The sequence below is a fragment of the Saccoglossus kowalevskii genome, chromosome 5 (assembly GCF_978046115.1).
Source record: "Saccoglossus kowalevskii chromosome 5, keSacKowa6.1, whole genome shotgun sequence".
In the NCBI taxonomy this organism is placed as follows: Eukaryota; Metazoa; Hemichordata; class Enteropneusta; family Harrimaniidae; genus Saccoglossus; species Saccoglossus kowalevskii.
In genome coordinates, this window is record NC_140645.1 from 35,732,528 (window position 1) to 35,751,842 (window position 19,315).

At 35.0% G+C, this 19,315-nt stretch overlaps 1 protein-coding gene across 1 annotated transcript in view; it reads right to left on the minus strand.

Moving 5' to 3' along the window:
• Positions 1–12,903: 12,903 nt before the first annotated feature.
• LOC102801859 (E3 ubiquitin-protein ligase CBL-B-like) overlaps positions 12,904–19,315 on the minus strand; it is a 70,773-nt gene continuing 64,361 nt past the window's right edge. Inside the window, exons 10-11 of the mRNA XM_085499366.1 lie at positions 16,762–16,901; positions 12,904–15,773 (exon numbers count right to left, since the gene is read on the minus strand). Coding sequence (XP_085355492.1) covers positions 15,513–15,773; positions 16,762–16,901 — 401 coding nt within the window. The 3' untranslated portion in view covers positions 12,904–15,512. The remainder of the gene's footprint in view (positions 15,774–16,761; positions 16,902–19,315) is intronic.

The window sequence follows — 19,315 nt, forward strand, 5'->3', positions numbered from 1 at the left end:
CTGGACCAATTTTATTCAAACTTCACACATCCATCATACATAATATTATACATATGCACATCAATTTGTTTCATGATCTGATTCAAAATGGCTGAATGGTGGCCTTTTTTGTGCTAAAATTCATCAAAAATCAAGTGTTTCTGGCATTCCGGAACAAGATCTTGGTTGTTTATGAATGAATGTCGTTCAAACTTGGTACATAATAATAATAATAATACATATGTTGGACATTATGGATCCATGATGCACATCATTTTGTTTTTCAGATCAGAATGAAAATGGCTGACTGGCAGCTATTTGGTTTTAATGAATATGGTTCTAGACTGACTCTTACGAGTTCAATAATTAGATATTCATTATACATCATGCCATAGGTACACAGATGTATTCAAAATTTTGTTTTAATTAATGCTGTTTCAGAGCAATATCTCTCAATATGGACAAGTATTCATTTGACGATCATATACAAGATGACTGAATGTCAATCATTTTAATGTTAAAAAAATCATAATCAAGCATCAGCTTTTGGATCCGTATCTCTGACATGTATATGTTCCAACTATATTACCGGGGTACTACATGTATAATTTGATAACTAACAGGGACTGTGCCATGCATGGCTAGTTTATTTATGAATGCTGTTCAATATACATGTATATAGAAATATGACATCTGTTATACATCATGTCACAGATATACATGCATTTTGATTCAAAACTTGTTTAATAATCTTTCACCTCTTTTATAATTTTTTGCGAACTTTACAAATAAAACTTGTAGGGGGAAGGTACAATGCCACTGATTAAGCTTTTGCTCCAATTCAGTCCCCTTTTGTAAACCTACCTTGATTCTGTTTAACATGTGTTCATTCACAGTCCCTCTATCCCTATCTATCTATCTCTATCTATAGAGGGACTGTGGTTCAATTCACTGTCACTTCTGTAAATGTACCAGCCACTTATTGTTGAACAAGCCAATTCTTGTCTCCAAACCTACCAAGTCATTGTCACTTCTGTAAACATACTTTACTGCCATTGTTTATTTAGTGTGTGGCCAATACACAGTTCATTTTGTGAACATACATGTACATAGTCATTGATTGTTCAACACATGAACAATTCCCTTCTTTAAATTACAAAGTCGATATTTTTGGATAAGTCAATATGCTTCAATGTATGCTGCTATGCGGGCGTTTACTGAGTCTGAATGCTGAAGTCTGACAAGCTTTAAGAAAGCAGATTTGCCCATTGATTGAGACTTGTCAATCTGGAAACAAAAGCTCCCTGATAGCCCTGAATGGAAGGGTCCTGCTACTGTCATAGGACAGGATGGTACTGTAGTTTTTGCACGACATGGTATGTTGGTGCATCAATGTAGGTTTAGATAACCAGAGACTGTTACTGTTAAGAATCTTGGCACAAGAGAAAGTATCAGTAACCATGACAGATCTCAACAGTCAGAAAGTGTCGGTGAGAAAATTCAGCATGATGCCTCCACAGAATTGGAGACTGGAGAGATTCAACATATGTCTGGAGAGCAAGAGAATAACGACGACTGGGTTAGGTGTTAGAAATTTGGCAGATATTTAAAAAATAAAATCAGGAAATGCAGTCAAGTATACTAATAGACAAACTTGTGATATGCTAAGCTTACAGCCAAAATAATTATAGGGCGATAGTCATTGCGCCATGCATGTGCGAGATATATCGTATAAACAAAGATGGCGACTTTGACTATTGTGCAGATCAACGAGTACTAACACAGACGTTATCAAGCTTTAATTGGGTATTTTTTTTAGGTCATTGGAAGGTATCAAAGTAGTCACCTGTGGTAATTGGTGCAAGTTGTGCTCAAATCAAACCTCATACTTGTGAACTACATTAGAAGTGCGCATTGTGGGAAAATCATTGTTTATCAACACAAATGTCGCGCAACGAACACTGTCTTTTTAATAGAGATGGCAAAGTCCATGGGGGGGGGGACAGAAACTGGTATAATTTAGAATATAAAAAGTGTGTATATGGGTTGGGGGATGCTTCTCTCCACTGGTATTATCAAGTGAAAGCTGTTATGATTGAGACTGGAGCGCAGATGTCCAAAGTAGACCCTGCTGTATTTTATTGGGTAGATGATAGTGGGAACTTAATTGGTGTATTAGCTTGTCATGTAGATGATTTTATGTGGGCAGGTGATACTCAGTTTGAGAAATTAGTGATTAGTGAAATATGGTTAATGTTTCTGTATTGGGAAGGAAGATAGTAATGCTTGGTGAGTGATTATACCAACAATCTCACTCCTATTGCAATAGCCAGAGCGTTAGAAACAGAATCACCACTGACTGAAAATGAGAAGGACGGATACTGTGGATATCAAGTCAAAGTAACTCAGATGTATTGTTCGATGCATGTAACTTGGCCACCAACATAAAAAAGTGGTCAGATTAGAGATTTGTTATGTGCTAACAAGGTAATTAGAAAACTTAATAGTCTTCAGTGATGCCTCACTGGGTAATCTTACTGATGGCAGTACTCAAGGAGGATACTTTATTTTTCTCATGAGGAAACCGGGATAGTTCTCACTCATTTGTTGGGTAGCACTTTAGCTGGGGAAACACTTGCAAAGGTTGATATGGCATTGATTCTGCAATGTTCATTTCAACTTTGTAGAACTGATATAGTGATAGTAGATACAAGTTACCACTTGTTTGTGTAACTGATTGTAAGTCTTTGTATGAAGCTGTTAAATCCACTAAACTAGTCAGTGAAAAACGACTACGTATAGAGGTTAGTGGTATTAGGGAACTGATTGAAAGCAATCAGATTAAAGAGTTTATATGGTCTGAAAGTAAAAATCAACTTGCAGACTGCCTCACTAAGAAAGGTGTTTCTCCACTGGTGTTATTGAAGGTACTTCAAGAGGGGATTTTAGACATTTACTAAATTCTGTGATTTTAATCCTGTCAGATATTTGTCACTGAATTTATGTTCAACATTTTTTGCTATATTACTTTTAGTTTGTAATATTGCCACTTATTAATGAACATGTGGCCAATTTTCTTTACCAACCGACCAATTCATTGTCCATTTTGAAAATGTAAGATTACCACTTATTATTCAACTAGTGGCAAATTGTATTCTCTAACCGACCAATTCATTGTCCATTTTGAAAATGTAACATTTCCACTTATTATTCAACTAGTGGCAAATTGTATTTTCTAACCGACCAATTCATTGTACATTTTGAAATTGTAAGATTACCACTTATTATTCAACTTCTGGCAAAACTTCTTCTCCAACCGACCAATTCATTGTTCATTTTGAAAATATAACATTGCCACTTATTATTCAACTAGTGGCAAATTGTATTTTCTAACCGACCAATTCATTGTACATTTTGAAAATGTAACATTTCCACTTATTATTCAACTAGTGGCAAATTGTATTCTCTAACCGACCAATTCATTGTCCATTTTGAAAATGTAACATTTCCACTTATTATTCAACTAGTGGCAAATTGTATTCTAAACTGACCAATTCATTGTCCATTTTGAAAATGTAACATTTCCACTTATTATTCAACTAGTGGCAAATTGTATTCTCTAACCGATCAATTCATTGTCCATTTTGAAAATGTAACATTTCCACTTACTATTCAACTAGTGGCAAATTGTATTTTTTAACCAACCAATTCATTGTACATTTTGAAAATGTAAGATTACCACTTATTATTCAACTTCTGGCAAAATTTCTTCTCCAACCGACCAATTCATTGTTCATTTTGAAAATATAACATTTCCACTTATTATTCAACTAGTGGCAAATTGTATTTTCTAACCGACCAATTCATTGTCCATTTTGAAAATGTAACATTTCCACTTATTATTCATCTTGCGGCCAATTGTATTCTCTAACCGACCAATTCATTGCACATTTTGAAAATGTAACATTGCCACTTATTATTCAACTTGCGGCCAATTGTATTCTCTAACCAACCAATTCCTTGTTCATTTTGAAAATGTAACATTTCCACTTATTATTCAACTAGTGGCAAATTGTATTCTCTAACCGACCAATTCATTGTCCATTTTGAAAATGTAACATTTCCACTTACTATTCAACTAGTGGCAAATTGTATTTTTTAACCGACCAATTCATTGTACATTTTGAAAATGTAACATTTCCACTTATTATTCAACTTCTGGCAAAATTTCTTCTCCAACCGACCAATTCATTGTTCATTTTGAAAATATAACATTTCCACTTATTATTCAACTAGTGGCAAATTGTATTTTCTAACCGACCAATTCATTGTACATTTTGAAAATGTAACATTTCCACTTATTATTCAACTAGTGGCAAATTGTATTCTCTAACCGACCAATTCATTGTCCATTTTGAAAATGTAACATTTCCACTTATTATTCAACTAGTGGCAAATTGTATTCTAAACTGACCAATTCATTGTCCATTTTGAAAATGTAACATTTCCACTTATTATTCAACTAGTGGCAAATTATATTCTCTAACCGACCAATTCATTGTCCATTTTGAAAATGTAACATTTCCACTTACTATTCAACTAGTGGCAAATTGTATTTTTTAACCGACCAATTCATTGTACATTTTGAAAATGTAAGATTACCACTTATTATTCAACTTCTGGCAAAATTTCTTCTCCAACCGACCAATTCATTGTTCATTTTGAAAATATAACATTTCCACTTATTATTCAACTAGTGGCAAATTGTATTTTCTAACCGACCAATTCATTGTCCATTTTGAAAATGTAACATTGCCACTTATTATTCAACTTGCGGCCAATTGTATTCTCTAACCGACCAATTCATTGCACATTTTGAAAATATAACATTTTTACTTATTATTCAACTAGTGGCAAATTGTATTCTCTAACCGACCAATTCATTGTCCATTTTGAAAATGTAACATTTCCACTTATTATTCAACTAGTGGCAAATTGTATTCTCTAACCGACCAATTCATTGTCCATTTTGAAAATGTAACATTTCCACATATTATTCAACTTGCGGCCAATTGTATTCTCTAACCGACCAATTCATTGCACATTTTGAAAATATAACATTTTTACTTATTATTCAACTAGTGGCAAATTGCATTCTCTAACCGACCAATTCATTGTCCATTTTGAAAATGTAACATTTCCACTTATTACTCAACTAGTGGCAAATTGTATTCTCTAACCGACCAATTCATTGTCCATTTTGAAAATGTAACATTGCCACTTATTATTCAACTTGCGGCCAATTGTATTCTCTAACCGACCAATTCATTGCACATTTTGAAAATGTAACATTTCCACTTGTTATTCAACTTGCGGCCAATTGCAGTCCCTAACCGACAAATTCTTTGTACATTTTGAAAATGTAACATTTCCACTTATTATTCAACTAGTGGCAAATTGTATTCTCTAACCGACCAATTCATTGTCCATTTTGAAAATGTAACATTTCCACTTACTATTCAACTAGTGGCAAATTGTATTTTTTAACCGACCAATTCATTGTACATTTTGAAAATGTAAGATTACCACTTATTATTCAACTTCTGGCAAAATTTCTTCTCCAACCAACCAATTCATTGTTCATTTTGAAAATATAACGTTTCCACTTATTATTCAACTTGCGGCAAATTGTATTTTCTAACCGACCAATTCATTGTCCATTTTGAAAATGTAACATTGCCACTTATTATTCAACTTGCGGCCAATTGCAGTCCCTAACCGACAAATTCTTTGTACATTTTGAAAATGTAACATTGCCACTTATTATTCAACTTGCGGCCAATTGTATTCTCTAACCGACCAATTCATTGTCCATTTTGAAAATGTAACATTGCCACTTATTATTCAACTAGTGGCAAATTGTATTCTCTAACCGACCAATTCATTGTCCATTTTGAAAATGTAACATTGCTACTTATTATTCAACTTGCGGCCAATTGTATTCTTTAACCGACAAATTCATGCTCCATATTGAAAATGTAACATTTCCACTTATTATTCAAGATGTGGCCAATTGCAGTCCCTAACCGACCAATTCATTGTTCATTTTGAAAATGTAACATTTCCACTTATTATTCAAGATGTGGCCAATTGCAGTCCCTAACCGACCAATCCATTGTTCATTTTGAAAATGTAACATTTCCACTTATTATTCAACTTGCGGCCAATTGTATTCTCTAACCAACCAATTCATTGTTCATTTTGAAAATGTAACATTTCCACTTATTATTCAAGATGTGGCCAATTGCAGTCCCTAACCGACCAATTCATTGTTCATTTTGAAAATGTAACATTTCCACTTATTATTCAACTTGCGGCCAATTGTATTCTCTAACCAACCAATTCATTGTCTATTTTGAAAATGTAACATTGCCACTTATTATTCAACTTGCGGCCAATTGCAGTCCCTAACCGACCAATTCATTGTCCATTTTGAAAATGCAACATTTCCACTTATTATTCAACTTGCGGCCAATTGTATTCTCTAACCAACCAATTCATTGTCCATTTTGAAAATGTAACATTGCCACTTATTATTCAACTTGCGGCCAATTGCAGTCCCCAACCAACCAATTCATTGTCCATTTTGAAAATGTAACATTGCCACTTATTATTCAACTTGTGGCCAATTGCAGTCCCTAACCGACCAATTGATTGTCCATTTTGAAAATGTAACATTTCCACTTATTATTGAGCATGTGGCAATTTTTCTTCTCGAACTGACCAATGCATTGTCCATTTTGAAAATGTAACATATGTGGTCAATTCCTTTGCAAGTACTGATGTACCAAGTTTCTGCTCCTTAGCACAATTCACATAGATACTTTTACATACAGTGCATATGGCGTAGCATGGCAAGAACAGTTCAGAAAACGTGTTACCTTGTTAATTGTATAATTTCTCATTATAATGGAATTTACATATTCAAGCTGATGTTTTACATAGAGTGTTGCAAAAAAACCTTTTTTTAAAATGGAATTATTTAGACTTATTAACATATTTTTATTAATAGAATGTATCAATATATCTCTAAAAAGCATCCAACAAAACAAATGTCTCCATGAATACCACTACCCAGACTAAAAGGTGTATAGTATTAATTTCATGTGTTCAATTATATGACACACTGCATACAACTGTATATGGAAGCAAATAAACAAGTTGATAAATCTTAGACAAAGGCCAACAGTGTTATGGTTTCATAAATAAACCCAATACTGACACAAATTATGCTACTAAGAAGGCTAGAACATGCTAATTTATGTCACTTCAGTGGACTTCCCATTGATGACATTATCTACCTGGCTAGTAGCAGAAAACATAGCAATGTTTCTGATAATATCACTTTGGTAGCCTTCACATTGATAACATTATCTACCTGGCTAGCAGCAGAAAACATTGCAATGTTTCTGATAATATCACTTTTGTAGCCTTCCTATTGATGACATTATCTACCTGGCTAGCAGCAGAAAATGTTGCAATGTTTCTGATAATATCACTTTGGTATCCTTCCTATTGATGACATTATCTACCTGGCTAGTAGCAGAAAACATTGCAATGTTTCTGATAATATCACTTTTGTAGCCTTCCTATTGATGACATTATCTACCTGGATAGCAGCAGAAAATATTGCAATGTTTCTGATAATATCACTTTGGTAGCCTTCACATTGATGACATTATCTACCTGGCTAGCAGCAGAAAATGTTGCAATGTTTCTGATAATATCACTTTGGTAGCCTTCCCATTGATGACATTGTCTACCTGGCTAGCAGCAGAAAACATTGCAATGTTTCTGATAATATCACTTTTGTAGCCTTCACATTGATGACATTATCTACCTGGTGAGTAGCAGAAAACATTGCAATGTTTCTGATAATATCACTTTGGTAGCCTTCCCATTGATGACATTATCTACCTGGATAGCAGCAGAAAATATTGCAATGTTTCTGATAATATCACTTTTGTAGCCTTCCTATTGATGACATTATCTACCTGGATAGCAGCAGAAAACATTGCAATGTTTCTGATAATATCACTTTTGTAGCCTTCCTATTGATGACATTATCTACCTGGCTAGTAGCAGAAAACATTGCAATGTTTCTGATAATATCACTTTTGTAGCCTTCACATTGATGACATTATCTACCTGGCTAGCAGCAGAAAATGTTGCAATGTTTCTGATAATATCACTTTGGTAGCCTTCACATTGATGACATTATCTACCTGGCTAGCAGCAGAAAACATAGCAATGTTTCTGATAATATCACTTCAGTGGACTTCCCATTGATGACATTATCTACCTGGCTAGTTGCAGAAAACATTGCAATGTTTCTGATAATATCACTTTGGTAGCCTTCCCATTGATGACATTATCTACCTGGTGAGTAGCAGAAAACATTGCAATGTTTCTGATAATATCACTTTGGTAGCCTTCCCATTGATGACATTATCTACCTGGATAGCAGCAGAAAATATTGCAATGTTTCTGATAATATCACTTTTGTAGCCTTCCTATTGATGACATTATCTACCTGGATAGCAGCAGAAAACATTGCAATGTTTCTGATAATATCACTTTTGTAGCCTTCCTATTGATGACATTATCTACCTGGCTAGTAGCAGAAAACATTGCAATGTTTCTGATAATATCACTTTTGTAGCCTTCACATTGATGACATTATCTACCTGGCTAGCAGCAGAAAATGTTGCAATGTTTCTGATAATATCACTTTGGTAGCCTTCACATTGATGACATTATCTACCTGGCTAGCAGCAGAAAACATAGCAATGTTTCTGATAATATCACTTTTGTAGCCTTCCTATTGATGACATTATCTACCTGGCTACCAGCAGAAAACATAGCAATGTTTCTGATAATATCACTTTTGTAGCCTTCCTATTGATGACATTATCTACCTGGCTAGTAGCAGAAAACATTGCAATATTTTTGATAATATCACTTTTGTAGCCTTCCTATTGATGACATCATCTACCTGGCTAGCAGCAGAAAACATAGCAATGTTTCTGATAATATCACTTTGGTAGCCTTCCCATTGATGACATTATCTACCTGGTGAGTAGCAGAAAACATTGCAATGTTTCTGATAATATCACTTTGGTAGCCTTCCCATTGATGACATTATCTACCTGGATAGCAGCAGAAAATATTGCAATGTTTCTGATAATATCACTTTTGTAGCCTTCCTATTGATGACATTATCTACCTGGCTAGTAGCAGAAAACATTGCAATGTTTCTGATAATATCACTTTTGTAGCCTTCACATTGATGACATTATCTACCTGGCTAGCAGCAGAAAATGTTGCAATGTTTCTGATAATATCACTTTGGTAGCCTTCACATTGATGACATTATCTACCTGGCTAGCAGCAGAAAACATAGCAATGTTTCTGATAATATCACTTTTGTAGCCTTCCTATTGATGACATTATCTACCTGGCTACCAGCAGAAAACATAGCAATGTTTCTGATAATATCACTTTGGTAGCCTTCCTATTGAATGACATCATCTACCTGGCTAGCAGCAGAAAACATAGCAATGTTTCTGATAATATCACTTTGGTAGCCTTTCCATTGATGACATTATCTACCTGGCTACCAGCAGAAAACATAGCAATGTTTTTGATAATATCACTTTGGTAGCCTTCCTATTGGTGATATTATCTACCTGGCTAGCAGCAGAAAACATTGCAATGTTTCTGATAATATCACTTTTGTAGCCTTCCCATTGATGACATCATCTACCTGGCTAGCAGCAGAAAACATTGCAATGTTTCTGATAATATCACTTTTGTAGCCTTCCTATTGATGACATTATCTACCTGGCTAGCAGCAGAAAATGTTGCAATGTTTCTGATAATATCACTTTGGTATCCTTCCCATTGATGACATTATCTACCTGGCTAGCAGCAGAAAACATTGCAATGTTTCTGATAATATCACTTTTGTAGCCTTCCCATTGATGACATTATCTACATGGCTAGTAGCAGAAAACATTGCAATATTTCTGATAATATCACGTTTGTAGCCTTCCCATTGATGACATTATCTACCTGGCTAGCAGCAGAAAACATTGCAATGTTTCTGATAATATCACTTTGGTAGCCTCCCCATTGATGACATTATCTACCTGGCTAGCAGCAGAAAACATTGCAATGTTTCTGATAATATCACTTTGGTAGCCTTCCTATTGATGACATTATCTACCTGGCTAGCAGCAGAAAACATTGCAATGTTTCTGATAATATCACTTTGGTAGCCTTCCTATTGATGACATTATCTACCTAGCTAGCAGCAGAAAACATAGCAATGTTTCTGATAATATCACTTTGGTAGCCGTCCCATTGAATGACATTATCTACCTGGCTAGCAGCAGAAAACATAGCAATGTTTCTGATAATATCACTTTGGTAGCCTTCCTATTGATGACATTATCTACCTGGCTAGCAGCAGAAAACATAGCAATGTTTCTGATAATATCACTTTGGTATCCTTCCCATTGATGACATTATCTACCTGGCTAGCAGCAGAAAACATTGCAACGTTTCTGATAATATCACTTTGGTAGCCTTCCCATTGATGACATTATCTACCTGGCTAGTTGCAGAAAATGTTGCAATGTTTCTGCTAATATCACTTTGGTAGCCTTCCCATTGATGACATTATCTACCTGGCTAGCAGCAGAAAACATTTCAATGTTTCTGATAATATCACTTTGGTAGCCTTCCTATTGATGAAATTATCTACCTGGCTAGCAGCAGAAAACATAGCAATGTTTCTGATAATATCACTTTGGTAACCTTCCCATTGATGACATTATCTACCTGGCTAGTAGCAGAAAGCATAGCAATGTTTCTGATAATATCACTTCGGTAGCCTTCCCATTGATGACATTATCTACCTGGCTAGTAGCAGAAAACATTGCAATGTTTCTGATAATATCACTTTGGTAGCCTTCCCATTGATGACATCATCTACCTGGCTAGCAGCAGAAAACATTGCAATGTTTCTGATAATATCACTTTGGTAGCCTTCCCATTGATGACATTATCTACCTGGCTAGCAGCAGAAAACATTGCAATGTTTCTGATAATATCACTTTGGTAGCCTTCCCATTGATGACATTATCTACCTGGCTAGCAGCAGAAAACATTTCAATGTTTCTGATAATATCACTTTGGTAGCCTTCCTATTGATGAAATTATCTACCTGGCTAGCAGCAGAAAACATAGCAATGTTTCTGATAATATCACTTTGGTAGCCTTCCCATTGATGACATTATCTACCTGGCTAGTAGCAGAAAGCATAGCAATGTTTCTAATAATATCGCTTCGGTAGCCTTCCCATTGATGACATTATCTACCTGGCTAGTAGCAGAAAACATTGCAATGTTTCTGATAATATCACTTTGGTAGCCTTCCCATTGATGACATCATCTACCTGGCTAGCAGCAGAAAACATTGCAATGTTTCTGATAATATCACTTTGGTAGCCTTCCCATTGATGACATTATCTACCTGGCTAGCACATTAAAATGTTGCTGAATATGTCTATATGGTAGCTTTTGTGACACTATCAACCCCACTTGAAGCAGGAGATGGCGCAGTGATGCTGCTGATGTTAATTTGGGTAGTATTTCCATTAGTGACATAAGTAGCAGGAAGCAGCACAGTGTAGCTTATTATGTAACTTTGGTAGCCTTCCGATTACAAGACACAGCACAGTGAAACTTATGTCACTTTGGTAGCCTTCCCATCACTACATGACAAACAGCAAGACACATCGCAATGTTGCTGTTACAGGAGGAGACATGAATAGTTTGGTCATCTCACATCACCATTTGGATGAATTAATACAAATAGAAAAACATGATTGCGAGCTGAGCTTCACTAAAAAAAAACTAAGAAAGATCCACCCATCAAGTACATATGAAATTAACATAATTGCTATCAGTATGGGATTTACAAAGTAAATCTATAAATGGAAAAAGAATTGTTACAATGCACAGAACAATGAAGGATAATTTTCACACATATTTACAAATTCAAATTGTACTTGATTATGAATTATGCCTACAATACATTTGTAAGATTAAATGAATTCTGTATACATTACAGATATAAAAAAACACTACCTTATATAAGCAATACTGTATTGAAGCATGCCGTGGTGAAGCATACAAAAAGAGATGACCATTAATTTTTATTTTTTAATTATTCAATGTTTGCTGCAAAAATTCTAAAAAATATCTTGCGTGTAAATATGTTTGGTAACTATTGAAAGAAATTTTTAACTTTCTCAAAAACTGTGCGCCTCTGTCACTTCTAACTCAGTTAAAAAAAAAAAAAATATTTTCACTTTGAAAGTGAACTGTTAAGCATTCCAGAAAGCCATGAACATTTTTATAATATTTATCACACATTTACCCCGGCAGAGCCCCACACTACATTCAAATCAGAAGTAGTTTTCATCACATCAATCATGGATGATATATATAGAAAATAAATCCCATAAAATGTTAATGGTAGTATTGTCACTACAGTTTGGTACAGAATGGTTAAGTTGTTCATGCAGCAGGAACAACATTAATGAGTCAAACTAAATGCTGTAGAATTATACATGGACACCGACAGTGTGCATTCTAAAAGAACTGATTTTGTAGAGTAACAAATGGAATTCAAAAAATCAAGTTTGATTTCCTGTGTTGATGGGTGCACCAAGGAATGAGCATGACAAGTTTCTGAGTGTCAGTGATGTGTCATATTGGCTTAGATGTTAATTTGTTATTTTCAACCTTCATTTTAAATTTATGTATTGTTTCCAAATATTTATATAAATAAACATTTATTCAGCATTTAGAGTGCTTTTATTTTCTAAAATGATGGAATCAATTCATGGTAATCATCTGCATATGGTGTGGAGTGTGAAAAAAAAAATCACTCAGATTTTGCAGTACATTTACATGGTGCTCACCTGGGATAAATATATACCAAAGCAAATAAAATACAAAAATGATGAAAAATGAAAATGCAAAAATAATGCCAGTGTAAATGAATACTACAACGCTAGTTCTGGATTATGTTTGTGTGAAAAATTAAGGCACTTGACTTAACAAATACATCTAAAGTATATACATGTTTTTTTAATAACTAATGCAGCTATGTAAAATGTACAAATGAGTTATTGGCACTATACATCATTATATACATAGTTGAGTTTAAATCATGCTTTTCCAGTCGCTAAATATTGCTGGATTTGAAATCATTACAAGTCGTATTGTTTTCCTACAAGAAACTTTGAACTCAAATGAAAAACTTACTATCATTTTCAATATTTCAATTTAATACTAAATTTGATTAATTGGGGTCAAAGAATTAACGGGTACAAAGATAGTCATGGACAGACATGGATACATTGCAGTCCATCAATATAATTGAACAGTGATATATGTACACATTTTTTTTAATGGTGTACAATGAATGCACACATTTTGAATAAAATTCATGCAGGCAGACCCACATTCAAGAACAGTGTGGTTGAAAATATCTTGGTGTCACTGTGAATGGAGACGGTTTGATGTTGCTGGAGACAGCAAGGTGTGGGTGGAGACAGCAAGGTGTGGGTGAAGACAGTAAAGTGTGGGTGAAGACAGCAAGGTGTGGGTGAAGGCAGCAAGGTGTGGGTGAAGGCAGCAAGGTGTGGGTGAAGGCAGCAAGGTGTGGGTGAAGACAGCAAAGTGTGGGTGAAGACAGCAAAGTGTGGGTGAAGACGTGGGCATGGAGACATGTGGGCAGAGACTGCATGGTGTGGGTAGATATGACATGGTATGGGTAGATATAACATGGTGTGGGTGGAGACGGCATGGTGTGGCTGAAGCATCAAGTTCAAGAGGTATAATGTGTAATTACTGAAGATTTAGAAAAGTTAATATTGTGTCTATCAAACAAAAACTTGTACTTCAAAAAAGTAGAATGAATTTCTTAATAAGGGAATTGTTGTCAACAGTAAAAATATTACACATAATGATGGTCAGCGTGATCAGGATTGACAAGTACTATAGTTTCACTGAGCAGCCATGTGCTGCCATTCTAAAAGTAAACAAAAATAATCCATCCTCATGACATATCTAGGCAGAATCATTCTTTGCTATTTTATTTCTCTATAAATCAGAATAAATAAAACAGAAAAAATGTTATGCTGATGTGAAATTTCAGCTTGGCAATGCAGATATCAAACATGTGCTTGTCCACAAAAGCACCTTGCTGCCAATGGCCATGAATACTGTCATACAGTTAGACATTGGCAAACATATGAAGGCTCAATAGACATGCACATTTCCTAACTCATATCACAAAAGTTTCAATGAATTCTGACCGGACTGTATCAAGTAATTCAAATTCAGCAATGTGTGATTTCTGGTGATCGAGTGAATCTACAGTCTACAATCAGATGTGATGACAACTGAAATATAGCTCGTGTCAAGTATTCCAGGTGATCACAGTGTATACATGTTAGTTCTAATATAACCACAGATAGTGTCAAGTATTCCAGGTGATCACAGTGTATACATGTTTGTTCAAATATAACCACAGCTAGTGTCAAGTATTCCAGGTGATCACAGTGTATACATGTTAGTTCTGATACAACCACAGTTAGTGTCAAGTATTCCAGGTGATCTCAGTGTATACATGTTAGTTCTAATATAACCACAGCCAGTGTCAAGTATTCCAGGTGATCACAGTGTATACATGTTAGTTCTGATATAACCACAGCTAGTGTCAAGTATTCCAGGTGATCACAGTGTATACATGTTTGTTCTAATATAACCACAGCCAGTGTCAAGTATTCCAGGTGATCACAGTGTATACATGTTAGTTCTAATATAACCACAGCCAGTGTCAAGTATTCCAGGTAATCACAGTGTATACATGTTAGTTCTGATATAACCACAGCTAGTGTCAAGTATTCCAGGTGATTACAGTGTATACACGTTAGTTCTGATATAACCACAGCTAGTGTCAAGTATTCCAGGTGATCACAGTATATACATGTTAGTTCTAATATAACCACAGCTAGTGTCAAGTATTCCAGGTGATCACAGTGTATACATGTTTGTTCTAATATAACTAGTATGTTTACATTACATGTATATTTATTTATATTGCATTAAGCAACAATTACCTACACTGTAACCTAATTGTTTTATTTTAGTGCTTGGAATGTTTCTTGTTTCTGTATAGCGTATATAGGAATTGTAATGACCTGTGTGAGGGACCATGCAGAAAAATTATGATATATGAGTATATATGTGCTGTTAAACAGTATCACAATACCATGTTTCATGTATGTAGAAATGTACAGTCACACTGTGACCAGCATTCATCACATATCAAATGGGATAATCAAAATTACATGATTTAAAAAACCGCACTCTATAATTCAGCAAAACAATTTAGCGAATATGAGATGGTGCAAATTCACGTAAAATATTTCTAGCCATGGTGATATTATTTTGAGCTATTCCTAAGGCTCTGATGACAGCATCCCTTGAGTATCCTTCATTGAGTAATGTCTCTATTGCAGTGAGTGCTTCAGCAGCGTTACCACTACACTCTGTAGAATGCTCTGTCACTGTAGGCTCACAAGCTTTCTTTTTGGATTTATGTGGCACAGAATACATTGGGTCATCAGTCACTGCTTGAATTTCTGTATTCTATATTAAATGTAATAAAAAATATAGTTGAACAATCACTGTCATTATGCTACCAGAGCTCAATCAATCAGAACAAGTGACCTTGCGGCTGGTGGAGCTCCGCTGTTATTGACAAGTGCAGAGGGCAGTGACAGTTACTAGGTTGATAGGAGATGAGGAATCTATGACAGTTTAGTAATTGTGGCCATCATCACTGAAAGGGCATATCCCGTAAGAGGAAACGTATGTGTATGTAATGCACGGATATGTATAATTGATGATGTGAGTGTACAGGAAGTTTGAAGCTGAAACGAGGTGTATACGACCTAGAAAATATGCCATATGCGACTACCAATTTGCGAGTTGCAAGTAGCAAAATATGCCATATGCGAGTGGTAAAAACGGCATATGCGAGTGGTAAAATGTATCATTTGCGAGTGGCACAAAAGGCCTATGCGAGGGGTCAAATGTGTTGTTTGCGAGTGGTAAAACAAAGGCCAGGAAAACGGGTGTATGCAAGGGGTGAAATGAATCATTTGCGATTGGTTAACATAATTCATTAAAATGGGTACGGGACCTCAGTACTACAGGAATGCCAGTTTGATCAACAGCTGGATTCCCTTGTGTACAATAACGTACGTTCAAATGCGTTTTATCATAGTAAATAGGTGTTTTTTTGATATAAACACTCAAATGAATAATAAACAAAAAGCACTACATGGAAATAGTAGTTCAAGCTGCATTTATTTGCGACCTTCGCAATGTTATCCGCATACACTGGCCGATTGTAATGTTGAGTTGACGATGAAAAGTATGTGGTGTACTTTTCAGAAAATAGCGAGTACGGGTGATATTTGTAGCAAGTACGAGTGATATTTGTAGCGAGTACAGGTGATATTTTCTAGGTCGTACATACCTCCTGAAATATAAAGTTGTGGTCAACCCATGAGCTCCGATCAGTCATCTTCGATGACAGCGGAGTTAATAAAAAGTGAACAAATAAACTTACAGGATCATGGTTCTCTTGTGACAAAGCTAGCCTTGGTGCTGGTGGTGTATCATAGTCAGTATCTGGTAATATAATTGTAGGAGGTGACAACTGTGGCCGCAATGCAGGTGATACATCATATTCTACAGGAACGCTGTGAGCTACAAAACAAAATATAATCAGAAAAGCTATCACTGCCACTCAGCAAATGTAGAACTTCCCCTCAGCTCTAAAAACTTCACATATATTATCTCTCCACAAAGTCAACTCAACATTTTTACCTGTATTTAATTTACACAATAGAAAGTGTTATTTTATTAATTAATTGTTATGCAAAGTGTTATTTTATTAATTAATTGTTATGCAAAGTGATATTTTATTAATTAATTGTTATGCAAAGTGAAAATTAGAGATTAAAATTACAGATTAGAGATTAGAAAGCCCAAGACACCAAAGCATATGGATAGTTTGATACACACAAGGGAATTTACACAATCGATACATGGAAAAAAACTGTTTAGCTGTTTTAACAGGAATAAACTGATTGCAGACTTCCAACCATGATTGTTTATTTTTTGACAGCGAAAAGGGATAGGAAACTACTATTTTATGAGGGCTAGGGAAGAACACAGCTAGCTGTTCACAAACCATAATATAACAATGACAACTGCTCAGCTGGCAGAAGTATGTTGGTGGGCAAGGTGTTAACAGACACTGGACCACCATAAAACTCAGTGGGAAGGTCGTCCAGGTAGAACCCCATGTAGAGAACACTGCTAACCCACTGATGACAATGATGATAACAATGACAAATTAAAGCTGCAAGCGGCGTCACCGGGGCCCAAGCTTTGGAGCATACATTTATATTCCATAAATAATGAGGTCAAAATAACATGCAGTTGGTTCAATGTTGGTTATCAAAATATGCTTTTGAGAATATATAATGAGCCATGTGGTAATGCATATTTATGAGGTTACATAATCATAAATGGTATTGTTTTATGTCAGTTACATCTTTTGTTTGATGTTTTCATTATAGCACTGGTTGCATGTCTCGTTCTACAACAGTGTTTCAGATATGACAGTTATGCATATTAATGAGTTCACATGACCATATATGGTCATTTGTTATTTTAGTCAAATGTCTCGTTTAACTTCATCATAATTCAGAAGGTTTCATCTTCCTAACTACAACAGTGTTTAAGATATAGCAGTTATGCATATGCCATTCAGGGGAAAGAATACACGCACACAATTTTATTCCAATTGGACCAATACAACACATATAATTGAACAATTTCTGTTTGCACAATATCCAAGATGGCGGCCACATCATGTGACTGATGAAAACTATATTATTTGTTTCAAATGGAGCAATGGCCAAACATGATATATACAACATATCTAGTTGATAGGTTGAAGCACCTTTGAAAAACAAATGGCCAAACTTTTGGTCATTTTTACCTAAAATCCAAGATGGCGGCCAAACCATGTGACTAATCTGAATTTTTTTCTTCGATATCTGAAAGAGTTCACTATAGAGCTGCAATTTAGCTGATTAGAAGATGATCACATAATTGTGGCTTGATCTAGAAGAAATCCAAAATGGCGGTCAAACCATGTGACCAATCATAACATTTTTTTCAAACAGAAATGTGCTTCATATATAGAAGTTAAGTACTAAATATGAGAGCATTTTACTCAGCGGTTCTGAAGAAGAAGATTTTTAAGTGTTTTTGCCGTTTTGGGGAGAAAAAACATGGCGGAAAAAGTTGAGGTTTACGTTTAGAATTTTTTTCATATATCTATTACACATGAGTTGTACTATATGCCATAAAAAACCCTGATCGCCTAGACCCTCAGAAAGTGGTCAAATACCCACTTCCTGTTTAACTTCAATCCAATATGGCTGCCGAACTAATTGACCAATCAAAATTCTAAAAGTCTTATGCACCAGTTCACAATAGAGACTACAAAGTATGCAACATTTCAGACTATTCCGTTCATCGGTTTTCTCAAACAACTTGACGAAAGAAAATTACGTCAGAAAGAAGGAAAAATGAAAAAAACGAACAATAACAATAGGGGCCTAGCCCTTCGGGCTTGCGCCCCTAATTAAACAAGCCATGCATGGCACAGTCCTCGTTAGTTATCAAATTTAAGATATATAGTTTTGTTTATAGTAATATAGTTGGAACATAAAAATGACATCTATATATCTTTACCATGATGTATAATGCATATATAAAATTTGAAGATAACAAGTCATTGTTAATGACACAGTCCCTGTCCCAAATTTTGTGATCTGACACATCAATTTGATGCTGATGAAGTCATTGAGATTAGATTGAAACCATTAATAGGAGATGGATTTGTAGAAAATTATGATGTAGTGCTTTTACACGAGAATTGGACATTGGGCAGTCATATTGAATCAAATTACAAAAATAATGTTCATGTTGATGTATCTATTGGTATACTGTCTTTGTACAAAATTTAAACAGAAATGTTCATTGCATTCATGGAAAAGTAAAACTGGGTATCATGAAAAACAAACTGGCTACCAGTCAGCCAT